Raw genomic sequence first — 24,144 nt, 5'->3', positions numbered from 1 at the left:
TGTTTAGTATCTAGTGATTTTTTTATTTTTGTTTTTGTGTGTGTGTCTATGTCAGGCTGCATGTTGCTAAGGATGGCTGCTGCCATCAAGAAGTGTCATTGCTAAGAGGTGGGGGTGCATGGTCTGGTCTAGGTGGGTGGTACAAGTCTAAGTAATATCTATGCAAGTGCCAGGTGCCAAATGTTTGCCAGCAGAACATTGTGTTGTCATGAGATGGTCAATGTTATGCATTTCTCCTGTCGGTGGTTTTAATGTTTTCGCAATCAGGTTAGATTGGGACACAGTTCAAACCTTCAAGCAAACATCCTCTCAGTGCGTCAGAATAAACAGCACATTTTCACAGACAGAAAAGGTTTTTATTTAAGAGAATCACAGTGGAATATAAATGTGAGGTATTTCAGGATTTAAACACGTACTGTTCACTGAACAGCTAAACTACAACAGGGTGAGCAATCAGGCAGTATAAAATACTGTAGATATATATATTTTTAATATTCCTATTCTTAACAAAACGATGTGAAGTGTAACTGTTCAAAAACATACAACCAAAGAAAGTATCAAAAGCAAATGTAAAACACTGATCATCAAGTCTTTCTGTACAGATTTTAGGCAGAAGCGCCCGTTCAATGTAAACAGCAAGTGATTGGTGACTAGCACAGTTTCATTTTGTATCGTGTACAAAAACGTGGCAACAGTGGAAAAACACACACACATTTGTCACATGTTAAGTCTCCGGTATGTTATAACAAATGAATCTACACAGACACATCTCCACTAGAACAGGGCAAAAACTGAAGACATACAAAACTTTTAACATCATGTAGTATGAATAGAAATTTGTTATATATGCATTTATCATATAAATGTATAACTGTAACTTTAGAAAAAGAAAAAAAAAATCCAAAAGATATTGGCATGTAAACCAGCATGTCATGCCATAAATATCACCACAGAAGCTGGGATTTCTGTGATGTTTCAGTAATTTGATAAATACTGATTAATTCCTCAAAACATTCCACGATGAGTTACTTCACCGTTTTGGGAGGCTACAATAGGCGTGTGTTAAATTAGATAACAACAATCGAAACACTGCCCTCTGACACAGTACAAGGTGTAGTAGTAACTGATCAGCTCAGTGCTCCCCAGGTTTTACATTCAGGATTCCCAGAGCGCCATTCCAATCAGCCCAGAGACATTTGTGTTGCTGGGCAAACTGTAACCCTTCCCATAGCGGCTCGGAAACTTAGTAACTGAAGTTTCCCCTTAGCCCCTGGTGTAAATAGGTTACAGCTTGGGTCTACTCCCTTGTTTTTAAAAGAGTATCCACAAAGAGAGTTTGGGAGACAATCAAAGAGAGGAAAGGAAATCTTTCAAGCCCCCCTTCTTGCTGCCCTTGCTGTCCTCTCGCAGTAGAATCTTGCTGAGACGCTGGACAACCCAGTTCTTGGGTTTAGAGGAGGAAGTTGAGCCCGAGGTTCCAGACCCCGACGTGCTGGAAGAGGTGGACGACCTGGAGGGGGTAGAGAAAGAGAGACAGAAAGAGGGAGGAAGAGTTAAGGTGGAGTAACCTTAGCACAAGTATTTGAGCCATCATCAAATATCTGCACGTACTATTCGTCTAGCTAGCTGCAGCTCCCCTGATGCTGAATAAAAAGAAACCTAATCATTCGTGACACGTCTGACACATCGCCCTCTCGGATGTCTGAGACACCTTCCAAGTTTAGTCAAGAGGGGTTATATTTTAAATTTTAGCTCGAGAGATATTAATAGCGGCGAGTGCGAGTAGCTTACCTAGGTGTATGAGCAGGTGTCTTGTCTTTGCCGGGAGTCTTGGGGGTCGACATGTTGGATCTGCCGTTGGACTGAGGGGTCCTGTGTTTGCCGCCACTCCCCGGCGCGCTGTGGGACTTAGCGAGGGTTGCTATAAAATCCCTGTTCATCCCTTTGTGTCTGGAAGTCTTATTGCAAGTATGGCAGGTGGCCATCTGGGATAAGGAGAGGAAGGAACATATTCATTAATATTGCATGGCCTGCATCTATATTCCTGTCATACGTAATGAGGTTTTGAGGTGAAGGCATTCGAGGTGTCCCCAGAGGAATACTTGGCAGAACATTCTGCAAGTTTTCTAAAAGGTCCTTGAAACTACTGTTGCACAAATCGAGTTTTAGCCGGCGGAGCTGTAATGAGCACCGCTCATGTGCCCTCCGTGACACTGGCCAGCCAAACGCCTCACAGATGTCAAACACATCCATTGCCGTCTCATAACTGACGAATGGTTCACCACACAGCTCAGGAGGCAAATTCATGACATGAGACTAAACAGCCGATACCCTTTCCCGTTTTATATACTTTTACGCGTGAACATTTTGACAGAAATGAAAAGAGCTGGGTTAGGAAAAGCATGATGGAAAACATTGGGTTTTGCCTATGAGAGGCCAAGGTGGGGCTGTTGCCGTGCAGTTCAGCTATTCAGAGTATGGATGCTGTAACAATCATCTGCCAGCTTTTTTTCAGCCCTGTAAAATTAAAAAAAAAAAAAATGCACAACCTCAGCTGAGTTTATGCCTCCACATTCCTCGCATTACAATACCAAGACAGCTACTGACGCAGATTACACATCACACCCAAACACAAAACTGGACTCTATGTAAGGCAAAGCATGCAGACACTTGTGAGATTTATAAGACGCAACTGCCAGGTCATGAGATCCTCAACAATTGGCATCCTAGACATCTGACGACAACTCTCCAACGTCCAGGAAAATTGTGATGTAATTAGACCATAAGACATGCCACAGGATGCATATATGCGGTCATGAAATCTTTAGAAATGAATCACTGACAATTTGATTGCCTCTGCAAACACTTTTGTAGAAGGTGATAGAGTGCATAGAGTTATGTTACACAACAATCCCTCTTCTGACTTCGCGAAAATAGACAGAAACTCAAAAAAGAAACTGCAGCTGAGTTCACAACTTAGACCACATCCTCAGATAAAGTAATATTAGCATTGATCGAGTGATAAGACGTACAAAGACGCAAGTAAATCAGAAGCTACGGGGATTGTTCTCTTCTGAACTAACAAGGTACATAAGAGCAGCGCAGAATAAATCTCTTGAACAGAAGAACCACTTAGACTTTTCTCAGTGAATAAAATCTGTCTTCAGTGTAGAAAACGCAGCAGATAGCAGTGCTATTAAGCGTTGCTTAAAAACTCCTTCAGAAACTTAAATCCCATCAGAGACACAAGCCATCCAGAGTTGCACAAGTTTAAAACTGCGTAGAACAGACCACCAATGCGGGGGTCAGCGGGTCTTAGCAGAGCTGTTGACAGTCCTGAATGCTGATGAGATGGAAAACTCACCGACACGAATGTAGCCATTTCAGATTCCGACAGGTGTTTGTTGGCAAGTGTTAGAGAGTTGGGTTTCGATGGACCAGGACCACAGAGTTCCTCTATCTGTCTAGCTGACCGTGTGAAAAGTGTTTACTACACAGAGCCTGCATGTCCAGCTTTATAAAGACCATGTCAGCAGCTGACCCACCCATCTTTGCATAGGGGCGTGGCTCAAAGGAGGACTGACCAATGCCCTGTCAAAAGGGAAGACCAAATATACACAGACATGTTTCCATGTAGAATATATCATGACATTATTTCTATATGCAAAGGCATGTGACAAATTCAGTTTGTAAATCAACAGGACTCTAAGGAGATGAATATTTCTGAGTTTAACATTGCACATATATAAATACACATATACAAATGTATCTAAACCTACCACAGACATTGCAGTGTAGATATATTATATTGTTACTGAGTTATTGTGATCATGAACAAATTTACGTTCATTTCCTAAATAGGCTAACCAGCCGCAGATAAAGTTCCACACAATAAAAACTTCTTTATCAAAGTCCTCCCCTCTCCTGAGCTCAAAATAACCTGCACTCTTTTTAACTTAGCAAAGCAAAAAACGTAATGTGATTACAACTCGGGCCTGAAAACAAGTCACAGCAAGTCAAAGCAGAAATGCTGATGATGCAGATAATGCTGGAACAGTGTTTTTACAACGATAAAAGTGAAATACGCTGGGGATGGTATTCAGGGACGCGGTGTCTGTAGTGTGCTCAAGTAAAGAAGTGCATTAATATTACAAAGACCTGGCGAAAGATCTTATACTGGCACCAGTCCCTGACTATAGAGAGGTATTTCAGAGAAATAGATAAGTGGTACTTCACTGGAGCATCCGGGCTCGTAGGTATGGCACGCTCAAGCCTAAGGCAACAGGATTAGTGAAGCATTCAGCCTTCACAACTAACAAATAAATAAATGCAAGTCACAACAACTTGAACTTCTAATTGGAAACTGATGCACACTGGAAATATTCACCATTTGGGCAGCAACATAATGAGTTAGAAAACATTGCTTGCACAGAGTTGCATCATCAAACGACAAGAATATATTTCTGAAGAAAAAAAAATTAAATGTGATAGCTTGTTTTCAACGGGCTAATTTCAATACTGGACCACTACTGACTAATATTGGAGAACTTTCTTTTAATGCAAAACACTTCATATTGACGCAGAGTGGAGTGGAGATGAATACTATATACTCCATAATCATCTTCTGTGCACCTGATAACACAAACTGAGAGGGGGAAGACACAGTGCTGCACAGAGTCCGTGATAAACGTGCATCGTTCCATCTCAACATATCTGAAAGCGTTGTGATGAGCTGTTGGTCTTATTAGATTTCACATTCTGTATTTGTTTTGTTATTATTTATAGCCTTTCAACCACTACCTCCTGTTATCCCTTGCTACAATAACCTAATTTCCTGCTGTGGATCATTAAAGCTTCATCTAATCAAATATAAATAGGAAACTGGAGGGCACGAGTCAAACAAAAACCTATTTGTTCCCCTGTTGTTCATACTATAGCCTATATTGTAAGTGATAAGAGCTGTGGACATTTAGGTGACAGTCTAGATTTTAGTGTTGTGAACTAAAGACGGCTATCCGATGATTGTCAAAAGGAAAAAAAAGATACCTTAGCAAAACAAGAGCTTGTGGCTTATAATGGACACAGACATCAGGGCCGGAGATGGATGTTTACAGCTAGAGTGACCTCATGCTGTTTATCCTCTTGTCCTCTAGTTACCACTACTGGCCCCGCTATCATCAGCTGGCCTGAGTCGAAGCGCTGATATGACAGGCTCCAAGAAAAGAAACATTTATCTAGTGAAGGTGTGTGTGGAAAAATGACACGGGCAAAGATCGGTGTGAAAGTGTCCACTCAACAACGACGACGACGAGGAGGGTATTTTTGCCACACAGTGATAAGAAACCACGACAACCTAAAATGCAATCCCGCCCATCACGTGTACCCATTTAATTTACGCTAATCCTTTGCTATGTAGCGTACGGACGTGGAAGCCCACACGTGAGTCGGTGCCACAGGGAGATTTGATTTCCCCATCTTGAGATCCTGGCACCGCACAAACCTACACTGAGGTCAATCAAGCATATGGCGAAGGTGACACGTCAGAACATTAGGGTAAGGAGAGGATAAACAAGAGTCTACACACAGCACGAATATTTATTAAGGACAAATGCTTTTTTTTTTTCTTTCTAGAAGTGAATTTCTACTGGAAAAATCTAGGCTGACCCAGAGTCAGAGGATGAATAAACAAAATATTTTTTTTAATACTCAGCATCTATTATTGCTTCAAATTTCCCACCTAAATAGAGCCCTTGTCTTTTCTTTTTTATACCATATGCGTGTTTCTATTTTTGCTGAACAGGGAACATGAGACAACTCAGACAGCCACAAAGACAGCTACACTTAACCTTGATCCCATAGAAATAACTCGTGGCTGTTTAGCTCTGGCAAACGTGCACCGTGTGGGATGTCAACACCCGCTAGTCATCTTATAAATCAGAAACAAACACATGCATCCGATCATTAAATTCACTGACAGTAGCCGTTATTAACCATCCTTCATGCCATTATGAAGAAAGAATAAACTCTTCTCATATATACAAGTGCCCTATGATTCACTGCTGAAGATCAAACTACCAAACAGTATATAGTGGTATAGTAGTTCAAATTAATTTACAACAGTGAAATCCAAGAAACTCATTAATAAAGCATCAATTTTAAATTATAAAACATCAGAGTAAAACACTGACGGGGAACATTGACAGTATTTTTACTTATGATACTTGAAGTAAAATTTGCCAATACTTATATACACTCACTGGCCACTTTATTAGGTACACCTGTTCAATTGCTTGTAAACACAAATAGCTAATCAGACAATCACATGGCTGCAATTCATTGCATTTAGTCATGTAGAGGTGATCAAGACAACTTGCTGAAGTTCAAACCGAGCATCAGAATGGGGAAGAAAGTGGATTTAAGTGGTATGTTGGTATGGTTGTTGGTACCAGACGGGCTGGTCTGAGTATTTCAGAAACTGCTGATCTACTAGTATTTTCACACATAACCATCTCTAGGGTTTACAGAGAATGGTCTGAAAAAGAGAAAATATCCAGTGAGCAGCAGTTGTGTGGATGAAAATGCCTTGTTGATGTAAGAGGTCAGAGGAGAATGGGCAGACTGGTTGGAGATGATAGAAAAGCAACAGTAACTCAAATAACCACTGGTTACAACCAAGAAATGCAGAACACCATCTCTGAACACACAACACGTCCAACCTTGAAGAAGTTGGGCTACAGCAGCAGAAGACCACACCGAGTGCCACTCCTGTCAGCTAAGAACAGGAAACTGAGACTACAGTTCACACAGGATCACCAAAATCGGACAATAGAATATTGGGAAAACGTTGTCTGGTCTGACAAGTCTCTATTTCAGCTGCTACATTCAGATGGCATGGTCAGAATTTGGCATAAACAACATGAAAGCATGGATCCATCCTGCCTTGTATCAACGGTTCAGACTGGTGGTGGTGGTGGTATGATGGTGTGGAGGATATTTTACCCATCTTCTGCTGGCTACTTCCAGCAGGACAATGCACCACGTCACAAAGCTCATATCATCTTAATGTTATTGAACATGACAATAAGTTCACTGTACTCCAATTGTCGGAGATTGGCATCATAGATGTGCAGCCAACATATCTGCAGCAACTGTGTGATGCTATCATGTCAAATCATGTCTCTGAGGAATGTTTCCAACACCTTGTTGAAAGTATGAAACTAAGAATTAAGGCAGTTCTGAAGGCAAAAAGGGTCCAACCTTTCAGTAGCAAGGTGTACCTAATAAAGTGGCCAGTGAGTGTATATATACTATTACCTAATTCAGGACATTTACTTGTAGTGAAGTATTTTCATTGCATGCCTTTAATAATTTTACTAAAGCAAAGAATATGAATAGCTCTTTCCCTGTTGCCCGTCTGTGCTTTCATGTGATATGCGGTTGGATGTCTTTACTCTACAGGCACGATGAGAATTAACCATCTAATAGAAAAAGCTTTCAATCAACCTGAGAGATAGTGGTCCACAAATGGAACAACTCTCAGTGAAATCATGCAACTTTATTTTGTGCAGGTGAAACCGTGCCCCATTGACCGCGAGTAACCCAGTATTGTGAGAGTGAGAATTACACAGGATCAGAAAAAAAAAAAAATGCACCTAAAAATGACACACATGCACAGACACACAAACACGCACAGACCCACATAAATCAATCCTGCAGATGAGCCCGTCTATAAATATCCCCTGCTCCATAAATACCCCCCTTCCTATCTTTCCCTTGGCTGCCAGAGGTCAGCCTGGGTTGATTAATTTGACCTCGGCAGTGTGATACCACCCAAGAGGGGGAACATGAGTAGAGGAACAGAGTGAGTGACAGAATGAGGTGCCTGTTAGGCTGCTAGAGTAGAAAAATCGCTCCTGCAAAAGCGCTAAATGTTGACTGTGTGACAAACTTTCTAAAATGTTTCTGTTTGTGTGAATCTGAAAGCGTGAACATGTGCCTGCACTGCACGTGTGAGTCATTCGAGTACACGTCGATAAAGCAAAAAAAAAAAAAGGCTGAAAGCAGAGGAGCGGTTGTGGGATCAATACGAGGCAGGCAGTGTAAACTTTCCTCTAACCATGGCCTTGCGCTGTGATTGGGTGTGGGCAGTCACTCGGTTCTGCTGTCTGGAGGCCGGTAAACACGTAGAGACACCCGATCTGAATGCAGAGTACCCAGCCATTAAAAAAAAAAAAAACATGTCATATCAGTTTCTCCCTTTCAGTCTCAACTAGTGCTGGTAAAGGTCACATTCTGTCTTGCATCACACCAGCAGGTCTACCTCAAAAGCAACCACGGCGGAGGGAACAGAAGAGATATGTCAATTTCTACTCAACCAGGTGATATAATATGATGATAATATGATGAAACCCCATATTCTTCTCACATTTTTCAGCCAAAAAGCTCTTGCTTGACCAAACTGTTGATGCTCAGACAATTACCAGTGTATTACATAATGAGAAAATATAAATAGCATGCCCATATTGATGGTGTGCAGTTTCCACCACCTGACCACCAAAGCTTTGAAATTTGAAGCTTACTTTAATGAATGTTTACCCAGAACATTAACATAAACCTAACTGACCCTGTTTGAAAGAACGTATCAGTGTGACTTGCTAAATTAAATGACCAAAGCGCTGCAAGTATATTTGGCGTATGACAAAATTTGTAAGCTAACCCTGCTACAGGATTCTTAATCAACTTTCATGTTAATCATTTGAGCCTTTGAAGGTTAACACGATAAAGATAAAAGCAGATGGACACTGGTCAGCTCTAGGATAATAGGAAATTAAATTACAATAAAATAAATTGTTCTAGAGGTAACTATATATTTCTTTCCACCACAACGAACAATAAGTTAAAGTGTAGATACAATTTCAGTCAACAATATTTTTCTAGGTTGACTAAAGTCCTTCTTTCAGAGGCACAACTCAGCCACAACACTAACTGACAGGAGAAATTATTAATATTGACCTTGTGACAATACAATGTTTTGCTGGGAAACCTCTGGACCTGGCATTCCTGTGGATGTTACTTAGACATATAACACCCACCTAGACCAGACCAGACACAATTACGCTCCTTGATGGCAGCAGCCATCCCCAGCAGGATGCAGCCTGACACAGAGACACAAACACAGTTTAGGAACAACTCAAAAAACAGCACAAGGTGTTGACCTGGCCTCCAAATTCCCTAAATCCCAAACTGATCAAGTATCTGTGTGATGATCCACAGAGGCCCCTCCCCTCAAATCATAGGACCCAAAGGTCCCCACTAACACAGGACACCCTCAGAGGGTGGTCATAAAGTTGTGCCTGGTCAGTGTATACAATGAAATAATGATATATGAACACAAAGGATTCTAAAAATCATTTTCTATGTAATAAAACCAGTCATGACCGTTTTTTTTCAAAGCATGCCATCTCGGCTTGGTTTAAGAAAGCTGTAAAAAGGTGACAATGTTTATATTCCGGAGCGTTTTGCCTTTTTAACATCAAAAAACACAATAGTTTCTTGTTGACTGCATTCAAAGACCTTCTCATTCTATTTTAAGTATGAGCAGACAGACCAAAGGAATCTCTTATGTGGTGCAAAACATAAATGTTTGTCAGGGTTAAATGTCTCCACTTGAGTTCAAACACTTGAACAGCATGGCTCTGTCTAAGCACTGGTGGTGTTCAGGAGCTGGGGAATAAAATAAAAAGCTTAGCTTAGTGATAGATCCAAATTTAGAGCTCTTCCCTGATATTTATAAGAGACGTGCGTATTAATAACAGATATGCAGTGAATGCTATTAATGTGTGCACGTGGTGACAGAATCAGTTTCAGTAGTGATACCCTGTAAACGGTGGTGAATGAGGATCCATGAGCTTTACAGCCCATGATATCTTAGAGAGAAACCTACAAAAGGGGATTGCCAACTTCCAGAGTAGACTTTTAATAGCAGCGCTAAGACACAATGAATTTAGACAGAGAGGATAACTGAGAGATGACATGCTGTCATGCTGTGGCATCCAGTGTAGATATTGTTGTTTTCTCATGTGTATAAGCTTCAGGGTTCCCCGAGGAAGTCACGTGAACTGGAACTGATTCGCCATGACCAATCTTACAGCACATGTGCCCGTTAACATGCTTAAAATGTTTCGCTTAAATCACTCCACGCGTGACACTAGAACAAGTGGTTCCATTTCCTGCTGTCTCGTCCGTTTGCATCTAAAGATCCATATATCCCAGCACGTCCCCCTTCCTGTCATCCCGTCACTCGCCACCCTCCCTCAAAGTGTCAAAACACCCAGTGGGGCTTTTCCTTTTCCATGAGCGAAAACAAGCGAAGCACGAGCCAGACATCGCTCCCTCCTGTTTCCTGTCATCCCCGAAAGAGGCACATTCTCCAGTGCAGATAAATATGAAAGAGGGATGCGGGAGGAAGGGCTGGCCCAGAGTGGAAGGAGATAAAGATGAGGATAATGTGTGGGGGTAAGGGGGTGAGATGATGAGTTGAGGTGGTGAAAACCAAGAGAACGGAAAGAGACGAAAGTGGAGAGCTGACGGAAAAACAGAGGGGCAGGATGAGAGGTGGTCAGTGAGGTCAAAAACAAGTGGAGACATAAATTACAGAGAGCGATTGGACTCATGTCAGAAAAATGACTCTTGTGGGAGAAAAAAGGATTGTTAAACCACTTATGGTCTGTCACTTAGGTTTTCTGTCTAGTTCATACCGCTGTGTCTTTTTATCCTGAAAACAGGAGTCGTTTTCTGAATATGCATATTTGAAACATGAAAAAACGTGACTGTTTACAGTCAGAGGAATAAACTGAGCAGACTACCTTTTCCTGGCAAAAACTAAAACAAAACACAACTCTGCTGGGAAGTAAACATCTGTACTCAAACGGGGCAGAGAAGGAGAATGCAGACGGAGGAGAGGGAAACGCTGTTATTTACTCCATTTAGGGTCTCTGTCTCCCCTCTGGGACTGCAATCAAACATATTTCCATTTCCACTGCTAGATAACCTGCCCAGCATGCATAAACATACCTGATTTATAACAGCTATAAGAGACAACTTCACAGAGCTCAGGGAGGACTGTCATGAACTGGCATTCGCCCCAAGGGCGGCACATACACACATCCTAAAGGGGGGGCAATATGGTGTGAAATGAAGGGGATTTACACCCCGGGGTATAAATACTACAAACGACTCGTGTGTGACTGTGTCTGCCAGCCAAATATTTCTGTCTGATGTTTTTATGCCTACAATTTAACTAGTTTAAAACATAAATTCACGGTAAATACACTATATTATAAAGGATCACAAATCAGAGTAATGTGTAGTATGTATGTAACTATTCTATTATTTAGAGACCAAAATAACTTGGAACGTTTTTATGAATGAAAGATCCGGCAACTGTTTTGACACCCACAAGAACACTGATAACACAAAAAACATGCGTATCTTGATGTGCAAATACTCAAATCTAAGTTTAATTAAAGGTTTGTCTCGGGGTGTACACCAACACTCACAAATGTGACTCTAGATTTATACAACAGTGTGTTTGGGTAGCAGATAGAGCCTCTGCTTCTTCCTGTGAGTGGCACGTGACTGACAGTAACAAGAGCCGAGTACTGTGTGTATAGTCATAACACTCGACTGTGGCACGCTGAAATAAAACAATAAAATGACGAAACACTAACAGAAATCAAATTAAGGCTTTGTGGTCACTGTGGCACTTTATCTCGATACTGCATCCAAGATCTGTGGACAGTGCTTTTAATGCATTTCAAAAATAGAAGAGCAACAACTTGTGCAAGAGCGAAAAAAAACAAAAAACAAACACACATTGTGATATTCCAACTATTCTAACTAAGGCTCCGAGTTTCTATCTTCAAAGGGAACATGAGTCGATGCCAATCTCTTTATTCAGGCGCTCATACTGAGCTCCCTTGGGGGCTGCCTGTGCTTGTTTAACAGCATGGAGCCGAGGAGGCAAAGAAAGGAAAACATTCCACATTACTCTTATCTTTGCCACCTCACTAATCTGCATTCTAAAGGTATCGCCTCGCTATCACCCGTCTCCTGAGCACAGGTGTATGTCAGCTTGCAAACACGACACGCCTGACTTTTTGCTTCTTAGATCTCTAGCGCACGATAGGCCCGCGACCATGAAAACAGAGTGCAAAAATACTCGGGAGGACAAGCTGTGAGAGTATTGGTTTACTAGGAAGTCACGTGATAAACAAACATCAACATTCTACCATCGTGATGACTGTTGACGAAGGAGGGGAAAAAAGAAGAGGTGCGCAGACAATAGAGACGTCCCACACACAACAGAGATATGTTTGACTATGGGCGACCGGTTAAGGGATGCACACAAGTTTACGTGCATGAAGTTCAGGGTTCAGTTGGTTTACTTAATCAGAAACAATGGAAAGTTAAAGTTGTACTATGGCTAAATTTATTTTCAGGAACCTGCACATGTCTATTTATTTCACTTATTATTATAACAATTTCCAAGCAGCTCCCACAGTTTGCTACTATGATAATGGGGATGAGGCTCTAGTCCATATTTCCAACCATGAAGTGCTTCCAATCCAACAATCAGTACGTTTACAAGCACATGAGAAAAAAAAAAAAAAAATAAAAAAAAAAAGAATTATTGCCTTAATCCGACTTTAACTGGACAACTTAAGTGCATGTAAACATGCTACTCCGACTAAAATCGGACTTCTCCTTATCCAATTAAGACGCCCAAATCGATTTTCTAAGACATGTATACGCTTAATCAGACTCGAGATGGAAATTAGCTGTATGGCTATAATGTCTCGTATTAGCGTGTAAACATTCATTAATATGAACTGTCCCATTTCAAAAATCGGACTGCTCATACTGGCATATGACCCCAGAAACAAAACATCCAAGAAAGACGGTCAGAGAAGAAGAAGGTAAACAGAGTCTGCACCATAAGTAGTGCACACATTACCTACAAGATTAAGTCTGCCGCATGAACAAATCTTGTTTATTATATGACCTAATAGGTGAACCTTATTAAAATGGTATTAACCCGCTGGCAAGACACATATCGCCACCTAGTGTGGAGGAGGATGTTCCCATCAGTTATTAGATTTTCTCAGTTGCATGCAAGTAAACTGAATTACATATCAGGCTCCCAAAGACAACATTGTTTGTTAGCAATGTCCTCTGGATGGGATGATGTCAAATCCCAACCCCGACCAAGACATGGACACTGCCAGGAGCAAAACACCAACAGGCACAACTTCATCAGTGATGGGAACACATTTTCATTTAACAACAAAAGATACAGCTTGCTACTGAAGCGCTTATTGTTGTCGAGCGAAGGTAATTTATCATTTCTTTCAGACTCAGACTCTGACCTTCACAGCAGTTCATAAAAGTAGAACAGGCAAACACAGCTATTACTGCAGACATAATTATCACACAAGATCACAACATTTTCTTTTGCAGTCTATCATTTGACTTGTGGTGTTCACCTCTCTTATCTATCTGCCTCTCTCCCTCTTGCTTTTATCAGTTTCTGTTTCATGCTGCGTTTAATCATGTCGCTGCCTTTCTAACTCCTGCTTCCTCTCTGAATCTCTGTCTACAACTGTGTCCTCAGAGTCAACATACATATAAAGGAAAGTGGATTCAGAGCATCTTGTGTGGTGAACACCTGCATACTAAATGAGGCCAAAACCATGTTAATGAGGCAGCAGTATTTCCACTAAAGCTGCTCTTCATTAGGTAGATGTCAACTCACCACAGGGGCTCTTCAGTGGTTCTCTTCTACCACTGCTCTGTGATGCGCGGGCTAACGACACAATCATTACATGCTCCACCACCAGTTCATCACCAGAGTGGTGGACGCTGGCCAAATACACTTTCCATTTAGGCCCTACTTGGTGCCACCCATTAACGGGACAGACAAAAGGAGTTTAGGAGGCCACGGGACAAAACAGGGGGAGTGTTCACAAAGCCCTGTCTAGCAACATTAGTTCTCTTACAGTTAGGCCTAATGGGACCACTGTGAAGGTGGTAGAGATGAGTGGAGCACCATAATGACACCAGACACTTTCTGTGGAATGAATACTAATGAATTCATCAATCTAAATAGCAACAATGGAAGGGAACGATACATTGGGAGACAATGTAGTGCTTGTTGAGGTATATGAGGTACTACATGTAAATACCAATATACTTACTTCCTATAAAATCTTATAACTCCTACCTTAGGTAGGTACATTTATTCATGCCTTATACTTGACAGTATTAGCTTAGACGTGTAGGCTACATGACATCCCCTGGTTTGGGGTCATGACGTTAGGAACTGATTGTGCCCTGGCAAAGTTCGTTTGGACAGGGCTTTATTTGGCGTTGTAGAAGAGTGATAGTGAGACAGTCACATACACCATCTGACCGCTGACGATTATGTACAAAATGAAATGGTTCTGATTGGTTGTAGGACTATCCAGTAGTGTGCAGAGATATCTAAGGCTGAAACGCCTTATAATGAAATCCAATGTGTTAACAGAATCATATTCTGTGTGAGGCTATGCCAGGCAAACCCTGCACTACACTGTAATCGGAATTGTCACGTTTCATCTTTACCTCCGTTTTATTTTTTCATTTAAAGCCCTTTCAAATTGCTTTGTGTGTCTTTTCATAATGCCTCGTGTTTCTTTGATTTCTGCTCCTCCAGCACGTTACTGTTTCATGTCAAGCGCTCTGTGTAGCTGCCTTATTGTTCAAAGATGCTTGCTTTGCCTCGTGCCTCTGATGTTTTCCTGCAACATGCTGCAGTGCAGTACAATACAAGCGTGTTGTAGTGTTCTGTCCCCTCACCAGTACTGAGGAGGACTTTTGGAAGCGGTGCAGGAGATTCCTCTGCGCCAGGCTGAGCCGTTTGCCTCTGGCCTTCCTCAGCAGGACACTCTGCACCCGCACTGATGGACGTTTCTTGGGCCACAGCCGTATATGGTGATTGTCGGGCTGCAGCCACTGGCAACAGTACAGACACACTGAGGTGTTCTGCAACCAACTGGAGAATGTTGGTTTCACTGGAATTGAAAAAGAGACATAGATTATTTAAAATGTACCAGCAAACAGTCAGGTGTCATGCATATTGCATTTGAATAAAATACTACCAGAGTGGTTGAAGTATAGTGAGTGAAGTTAGTTGGCAAACGACAAAATTATACTAGCATAAGATAAGATAGAAAGATAGAGACAGACAGATAGATGAAAAATATATGTTGCGTTGTTGTGGTCACCATTTACCAGCAACAGAATTATTTTCTGCAGCTTCTCATAGTTCTATATCTACAGGAAAAATAACTACATTTCAGATATAATAAATTACCCTAAAACATTTGCAGCAGGCTGTTAATTCTCTTCATATCTCAACATTATTGGGGAATTATGAGTTTCTGAAGGAAAGCAATTAAGTTCTCCAAACAAACACAATGTTACTTTCTTAGGAAACAATCCTTGCTCTGTTTGAGGAGAGAAGTCTGAACTGCCTTCCTAAATGGCCCCGCTACCTACTGATGTGGTTTGTGCTGGCATGGCTCTAATAGTCAGTGTGAGCGTGTGTGTGTGATCCCACCAGGCAGTCTGCAACAGACAGCTGTCTGACCCCGAGTGTTTGGCTGAGGGTTTAGTGAATTTGATCAACCTTGACAAGCCAGTGACAAGGTCCCACTCACTAATGCATTCTGCTCTGTGACTAGTACATTCACTGATGAAAACATGCAAGAACGAAATTAGGACAAGAATTTTAAACGAAAAGGGAGGCCGTTCAAGGATACGCAGGTCTCTCTTGACTTACCGCTAGCCTTCAGAGGAGCATGCCTAGGGAAGAAAGAAGGACCAGAAAAAAAAGATCAGACAGTGAGCAGACACCTCCATTATAGTAGGCTGTAAAATCAATTTGTGGCTGCTTTTAATGTCAAATAAATAAGTCACTGCTAAGTGATTCTTCTTGGCTCTCATTTTTGGTTGTGTCAAATTAAGCATACATATTCACATATTTCAATCTACTCTTATTAACATTACAACACCTGTTTTCACTTTGGACCAGTGGAAACAAAATGAGGTAAAGAAAATAAGGTATGACGGAAATGATATATTTGAACCAATGTTCCTTCCTTGTATAGCATGCATTTGTGCAAAGAAATCCATCAAAGGTTAGAAACACAGTCATCTCCTCCCGTCATGTGCATTGGAAAACATGCAACCGGAAAGGCAGAGAGGTCTCTCTCAAACAATATAGGAAAAGTGTCCAAACCATTTCAACCGCCCACCATCAGGTCTGCCTCCATTTTTGGAACGCTCACAATGAGATACTTGTACAAACATTTTAACTAAGCCGCAGCCTAAGCCCCACTAAAATTAGCTCTGGGCTCCTCAGCACGTGTCACAGGAGCAGACGGAAATCGGGCTGGATATTTGCGGAGAGGAGGAGGTGGGGTCGACTTTAATCTGGAGCTGACCCACGTCTGGCTTCTGCCGTGGCGTCTGGCGGCAGCGGTTTGTTGACGTTCTCCACTTGCATTTTCTACCGCGCCATATGTGAAATAGTGCATTATATGGCTGGATGATGCGGCTGGATGGGTATCAGGGTGGAGAGAGGTTTACAGCGGATCTCATCCGTCGTCCCACAGTCTGAGTCGGTGTCCCTTGATCCTCCAAATTTAATAATCAGCGACTGGATTTAACTGTCAAGATTATATAGAAGCCCTGTCAGAAAATACTGGAAATCGAGCCGTGTAAGACCGTCTGCGCTGCACTGTCACTCCGCAGAGAACTGATAATGACTCATGGGCCTTGAAGATTTTCAGAAACACACAGAACATACAGTTCAGAAAGTCATCCAAATATTCTTTGCTAATATATAAATATTCTTTGAATGAGTGGCAACATGTTCCGTTTTCTTTGTTGTACACTGAAAAGAAACTCTCCAGACATTTTAGTCTCTTACTCCAGTGGATATCTGGTCGTCAGGTTTATTCTAAGGTTGGGAGAGTTCGGGTATGAATTGCTTTCTAGTGAAATTGCTGCTGTTACATGTGCTTCAATTACATTGGACTCTGCTCACATGCTTTCATGTGAAGGAAACCGACAGTCACCAATGCATTACCTTATTTGACAACAGATTTACCGACATTTTATTGAAATGAAAATTAATTTGTTGCAACTGTACTCACCAAAGAAGGAATGAGTACTTAGCAGGAAACAAAACACTTTAAAAGAAAATATTCTCGGGGAATTTTGTTTTCCTCACTTCCCAGCTCCCAGATGAGTCAGCTCTAAGAAACTGTACACCGCAGAGACCTCTTCCACTGCGCAAATCTTATTAACATACTTGTCATGCTTCTCCATATAAGTGCACACTTGGTTGTGGTGATGAACACTGAAGATATGGGCTCTACGCATGACAGCTGGGAGATGCTATCAACACAGCCCTGGAAGATGCATGAGGCTGGAAGGGTTGGGTGAGGGGGGATTATGGGCTGGCAACGACATAATAATGCAATTAGAGAAAGAAGTGCTGTCTGAGGCAAAGCATGCCAAATGAAAAGCATTTTATTGCTACCATCAGGAAAAACAGCAAGACTGCCGGAAAATCCTGAAAACCTTTAATGAGGCGCGTAACTGATTTAGCGGCCTGGCACAGGAAACGGGGGCCGGTCAGTGTCAATCACTGAACACTCAAGATAACTGTATCCCTCTATTTCACAGATTGTCAGGGTCCCATGCATCAGCTGGCAGAGAAGGAGGCCAGCAGGTGCCTCCCAGTCTGGGATTCATTTGTAGCTGTGAAGATGTCTGCCGGCTCCCGCTGAGAAGGGGAGTAAGACGAGACATAAGAGTATGAAAGGAAATGAAAGCGAGCGGTGGATGGAGCGAGGAAAGACGCCTGAAAAGGTGGTGGCAGACAGACAGGGAAACCACCAGCTTTATGAAGCACCTTTACACAGAGCTTCAGAGCAGAAATAATTACTTGTCTTAATAACTAGTCAACCATGAAAGAAAAATACTCGAAATATTTATAAAGAAAAATCTGAAACATTCAACTGGTTCATTATTTTCAGGTATGAAGATCTGACCCCTTCCTTTGACGTCCACCTGTCAGCCACAACGTGTAATCATCTAATGAGAAACTTCCTGGCATTCATGTGGATGTCAAGGTATGGACACACCAAACCGGCATCGAGTGTTCATCACCTCACGTCGCCTGTATCTGGGTGAAAGTTGCCTAAAGACTATGGCCAATGGTGAGCTGTCACGTATGTTCTGTGCTGCTGAAAACTGCTACTATTATCTGGGAGGGGAAGAGCAGAGCATAAAATGTTGACTCACACCTCAAAGTTGTCCCCAGACCCCAGTGTGATCAAGCATCAGCTGCTAACATCCTGGAACAGAGCTGCTCCGGCGACACAACAGGGAGCTACAATATTAAAATGGCTGTGGCTGATTGGTGGTGCGATAGGAAAGCTGTTATTTAACAGGTGATTTGAGAACATCGTCTGGGCTTCTTGGAAATGACAACGCTGTTTCTGAGATTTCACTCACAACACAAAGAAACTAATCAGATGATTAGCTACTAATAAAACCAATTATCCCTTGAAGCACACAAATGATGTCAAATTTCCCCGACACAGCCCTCCCCTGATTAATCAAGGAGTTCCAGTATTGTAGGCTAACACAGAATTGTCGGCATTTTGTCAATACTAGGATAAAAACTTCAGAGGCACTTGAGGATATTTAAAGACATAGTCATAATGACACTGTTTGCCCAGCAGACACTCAGTCAACTATCATTATGAACTTACTGGAAAAGAGCCTCAGTGGTCTGGTGGTTACGTGAACCACAATAAAGTGACGGCAGCTCACGTATGAGGACATAAGAACTTCCTGTGGGCCCACACACGAACACAAACACGCTGAAATGTTAAATAATTTCATAAATGCCTCACCGAACGTCAACACTGATAAATCAAACAGAGTAACACGATCAGTCATCACCAGCTTGAGAGAAGACAGTAGCGTGCATGAGTACTGAGTTGGCACCTACGAAACAAACACTCCATATCTGGAGAGGGAGCAGGGAGTGAGAGTGGAAAGCCCCACAACAACAGAGACACTCAGGACTAAAAACTTCATTAGGACCCTGGACACACACCCCCCCCCCCTCATGTTGGACGACATGAGTCTGAATGGTTGTACTATGACAGTAGTTTCCTTCCTTATAATATCACTCTGGCTTAAGATCACTTGATTCACATGGCTAGTGTGAATTTCCGCTGCAGATGACAGTCGTGTCTTCTACACTTTGGCAAAATCATCTAGGTCTTGTGGCGAACAGTCCAAACAGTAAGATTTGTGTCTAGCTGGCTTAGTACAGCTGGTCTTGGTTAAATGTGGTCAAAATGAAGTTCAAAACCACAGCTCCATCATAACCAGAGGATCTGGAGAACAGATTAATGTATTTGAGCAGCAGTGACTTCACACACATACACACGCATCTGTAAAGTCCCCTCATTGCCGGTTTCACTGTTAAACCTCTGTTGTTGTTTCCATTCACGGCTTTGCCCACAAATTTCCTGGCTCAGGTAGAAGAGAAAACAAACGCGAGGACAAAGCTGGAGCTCAACTCAAACATAAACCACAAACATCCACACGTACAGTATCTCACAAAAGCGAGTACATCCCTCACATTTTTGTAAATATTTTAATATATCTTTTTACAGTGAAGATATGACACTTTGATACAACGTGAAGTAGTCAGTGTACAGCTCGTATAACAGTCTCAAAATAACTCCACGCACGGCCATTAATGTCTAAACTGCCAGCAACAAATGTGAGTACACCACTAAGTGAAAAGGTCCGAATTGTGTCAAAAGCGTCAATACTTTCCACGACTGCCTTAACTCTCCTGGGCATGGAGTTCACTGGAGCGTCACAAGTTGCCACTGGAATTCTTTTCCACTCCTCTAGGATGACATCATGGAGCTGGTGGATGCTAGAGACCTTGTGCTCCTCTACCTTCTGTTTGAAGATGCCCCTCAGATGCTCAATAGGGTTTAGGTCTGGAGCCATGCTTGGTCAGCCCATCAGCTTTACCCTGAGTTTCTTCAGCAAGGCAGTGGTCGTCCTGGAGGTGTGTTTGGGTCGTTATCATGTTGGAATACTGGCCTGCAGTCGAATTTTCGAAGGGAGAGGATCTGCTTCAGTATGTCACAGTACGTGTTGACATTCATGGTTTCCTCAATGAACTGTAGCTCCCCAGTGCCAGCAGCACTCGTGCAGCCCCAAGCTATGACACCATCACTGACTGCAAAACACATTTGTCTTTGTACCCCTCACCTTCGATTCACGGAATCATGTGTTGTAAAGACGCTTTACCGTAGGTCGAGGGAGGAGTCAGCCGCAGTGCTGCCTTTAGGGGCGTTTGAAAAAGTCCGGGAAGAAATGGGAGCGTTAGTTTGTGATGCCGCTCGTGAAATAAAATGCTTAAGAATATTTGTGTTTCGAAATGAGATCACGTGTATTTGTGAATCAAGATCGTGATTTATCGTGCAGCCCTAGTTGACACCATCTGAACCAAATAAGTTTATCTTGGTACCTTAGTCTTGTCTTTGCGGGCTTTCTTGTGCATCGTCTTTAGAAGAGGCTTCCTTCTGGGATGATAGCCATGCAGATTAATTTGATGCAATACGCGGCGTGCGGTCTGAGCACTGACAGGCCGACCCCCCACCCCTTCAACCTCTGCATCAATGCTGGCAGCACCCATACATCTACTTCCAAAAGACATCCTCTGGATATGACCCTCAGCACGTGCACTCAACTTCTTTGGTCGACCATGGCGAGGCCTGTTCTGAGTGGAACCTGTCCTGTTAAACCTCTGTATGGTCTGGGCCACAGTGCTGTAGCTCAGTTTCAGGGTGTTGACAATCTCCTTATAGCCTAGGCCATCCTTATGTACAGCAACAATTCTTTTTTTTACAGTTTCTCAAAGACTTCTTTGCCATGAGGTGCCATGTTGAACTTCGAGTGACCAGTATGAGAGAGTGCGAGAGCAGTGGCACCAAATTTAACACACTTGCTCCCTATTCACACCTAAGACCTTGTGACACTGGGGAGGGAAAATAGCTAACTGGGCACAATTTGGACATTTTCACTTAAGGGCGTACTCACTTTAATGGCCGTGTGCCACACAGTTATTTTGAGAGGGCAACAAATTTACACTAAAGGCACTTTTGTGAGATACTGTACGTGCACACTTTTAAGTGGATTATCGCCCCTTTAAACAATAATAAAGACTATTTGAGCATATACTCCTGTGTGTTTGCCCATCCTACCTGCATTCACCCTTTCTTGCATATACACAAAATTACTTTGAGTTTTTACCCCCATACAATCACTACAGAATACTCTATCAGATGCTGGTATTTTGGAAAAGGCAGCAAAACTGAAGCCGACTGCAAACTATCATTTTAATTAAACAGTGGTGCTAATTATCATTGTTTTGTCAAAGGGAATCTGTTCATTCAGACAAAGACAGTTGCTATCTTGGGAAAAACATGTATAGGTCTTTTTAACAATCCTGGAGGAGACACATAAAAGGAGGCGACGCTGACAGGCCGCCTGGCTCTCCTACCTAGTGATTAGAGGGATTGTCTACGCCTGCACCACTGTGTTTGCTTGTTCTCATTGTTATGCTTGTTAGGAAGGTGCTTCAACCTCACAAGTGGAATCTACTTCCCTCTGCAAGTACAGTAGATAAGACTGAAATGGTAATAAAGTTGAACTTAATTCACCGCTTACACTTACAACTGCCCCTTGCCTCAGAAACATGCTCACAACACTTGCACATGAGCGGCCACGAGGCTCACTAATGGCTCCTGTCCAGCTCCAATAAGTCATCTGTGTAAATAAGGATATCAGCAGGCTACTGCACTCTGGAGGAACAACACAGGCATTCGTGCTTCACAACACAAAATTAGTGGCCCACTAAAGACTAAAGAAAGCATTTGATGATAGCTCAAGGCACAAATCCAACGACGAACCAACACGTCAATGTGATGATGTGCTGATCCTGAAGGTGGTTGTGACAGCGCAATTTGAAAATGTGAGCATCTGTCAGTTCTCAGTCAGATGAAAAAAATAAGTCAACAGACATGTGCAGGAAGACATTCGATAGGACAGTAAATGTTTTTGCCATTAGTCTCAAGACAGGACAACAGGACAGGACAACCACTGGTAGAGGAAGCAATCAGATTAATACAACAAACAAACGATTAAAACCACTGACGGGAGAAGTGAATAACAATGACCATCTTGTGACAGTGTTCTACTGTTCTAGGATATGTGGTATGTACTGGAACAAGCCCCTCCCTTCAACCCTCTGGGCCCCCAAACCCCCACTAACAACAGTCTGTTGCCAGTCACCACAGGACACCCTCAGAAGGCCCATGTCCACTCTCCGATGAGTCACAACTGTTTTGGAGGCACAACGAGAGCTACACAATATTAGGAAGGTGGTCATAATGTTATGCCTGGTTGGTGTGTGTAAATAATGATATGTGAAAACAAGCGATTCTTAACATCACTCAGATATTATCTGTGGATTTGAGCCAGATTTAAACGACAGATTTTTCCAAAGCATGCCGTCTTGGTTTGGTTTAAGAAAGCAGTAAAAAGGTGATGGAGCTTTCTGCATTTGAAACATTAAAAAACATGATACTTTTTGTTGACTGGAATTCAAAAGCCTTCTCATTCTATTTTCAGTGTGAGCAGAAAGACCAAGGGAATCTCTTAGACTATCTGCTGCAAAACATAAATGTTTGTCAGGGTTAAATGTCCCCACTTGAGTTGAAACACCTGAACAGCACGTCTCTGTCTCAGGGAGCAGCTGCTGCTCTAAGTGCCGGTGGCGTTTAGGAGCGGAGGAATAAAATAAAAAGCTTAGCTTAGTGATAGATCCAAATTTAGATCTCTTCCCTGATATTTATAAGAGATGACAAATGACACATGTGTGGATTAATGACAGATACGCCGTGAATGCTATTAATGTGTGCACATGGTGACAGAATCAGTTTCAGTAGTGATATACTGTAAACGGTGTTGATCGGTGTATTATTATCATTAGACATGCTGTACAGTAAAAGCAAGACGTCACTGTTGTATTTGTCTGAGATGGCGCTCATGCCGTACTATTCTATATTCAGCTAGTGATTATTTTCTCTGTTAACTTAGTGATTGAGTAATTCAGAAATGGGTGGGAATTTCCATTGCAGATGATCTAAATGGTCAATGACATAGTTGGCAATTTTTCTGTCAATCAACTAACTGGCTAATCAGCAGATTGTTGTAGTTGTAATTGTATAAATCGTTGGATAAATTATATTGCCTTGCATAATGACAATAAAGATTCTTGATTCTTGATTTATAACAAAATAAAGGTATGTATATGTTTATGTGCAAAAAAATGAAATACCTTCCGTATATATATATATATATATATGAACACATATACACATATACACATATACACACACACACACACACACACACACATACACATTCTCAGAGAATACTGTCTTAAGAGCAGTCGCCCCTCGAGCTGAGTTGAACTCAGCGTCTCATGGGCGAACACCTCCACCTTGCGGCTACGTGCGAGCATTACAACAATAAAGACCAAAAAGTGAGGACGCGAGCTCGGGCAGTGAAATTCATGTTGGATGTTAAATGAGGTTTCTTACAGGAGGAACCGCGACAGCTCCGGGCATGTTGCCTTGTACAGCAGAGAGGCGTCCAACAGGAAGCGGGCTGACTTTTCTTCTGTAGGCTCCATTTTCATACCATTTCCTGACGCAACACGTGAAAACTGAAGCTGTGCTGCGATTCAGTATGAAGAAAAAAAAAAGCTCCTTCCGGAAACGTCGAGCTAGTAAACTGGTGAATGCTAGATTAAACGAGCTTCCACGCACACTGCTTAGGCTATAGTGGCGAGACGAGTGTGCAAAATGTACTAATTTTAATCAAGCGTACGTTGAGCCACCTGGGTTCCCAGCAGATCCGCGTCAA

The 24,144-nt window shown here is 42.2% G+C and overlaps 1 protein-coding gene across 1 annotated transcript; it reads right to left on the bottom strand.

Moving 5' to 3' along the window:
• Positions 1-334: 334 nt before the first annotated feature.
• Positions 335-24,144, bottom strand: c14h18orf21 (chromosome 14 C18orf21 homolog). Its single transcript, XM_047606009.1, has 5 exons — positions 23,820-24,144; positions 15,881-15,903; positions 14,896-15,110; positions 1,792-1,985; positions 335-1,510 (listed from the first exon to the last, which is right to left on the bottom strand). The coding sequence occupies exons 1-5, from the start codon at positions 23,915-23,917 to the stop codon at positions 1,348-1,350; spliced, it is 693 nt and encodes a 230-aa protein (XP_047461965.1). The 5' UTR covers positions 23,918-24,144; the 3' UTR covers positions 335-1,347.

The sequence above is a fragment of the Mugil cephalus genome, chromosome 14 (genome assembly GCF_022458985.1).
Source record: "Mugil cephalus isolate CIBA_MC_2020 chromosome 14, CIBA_Mcephalus_1.1, whole genome shotgun sequence".
Lineage (NCBI taxonomy): Eukaryota > Metazoa > Chordata > Actinopteri > Mugiliformes > Mugilidae > Mugil > Mugil cephalus.
The sequence above is the reverse complement of the archived record's forward strand: the minus strand, read 5'-3'. Positions and strand labels throughout refer to the sequence as shown.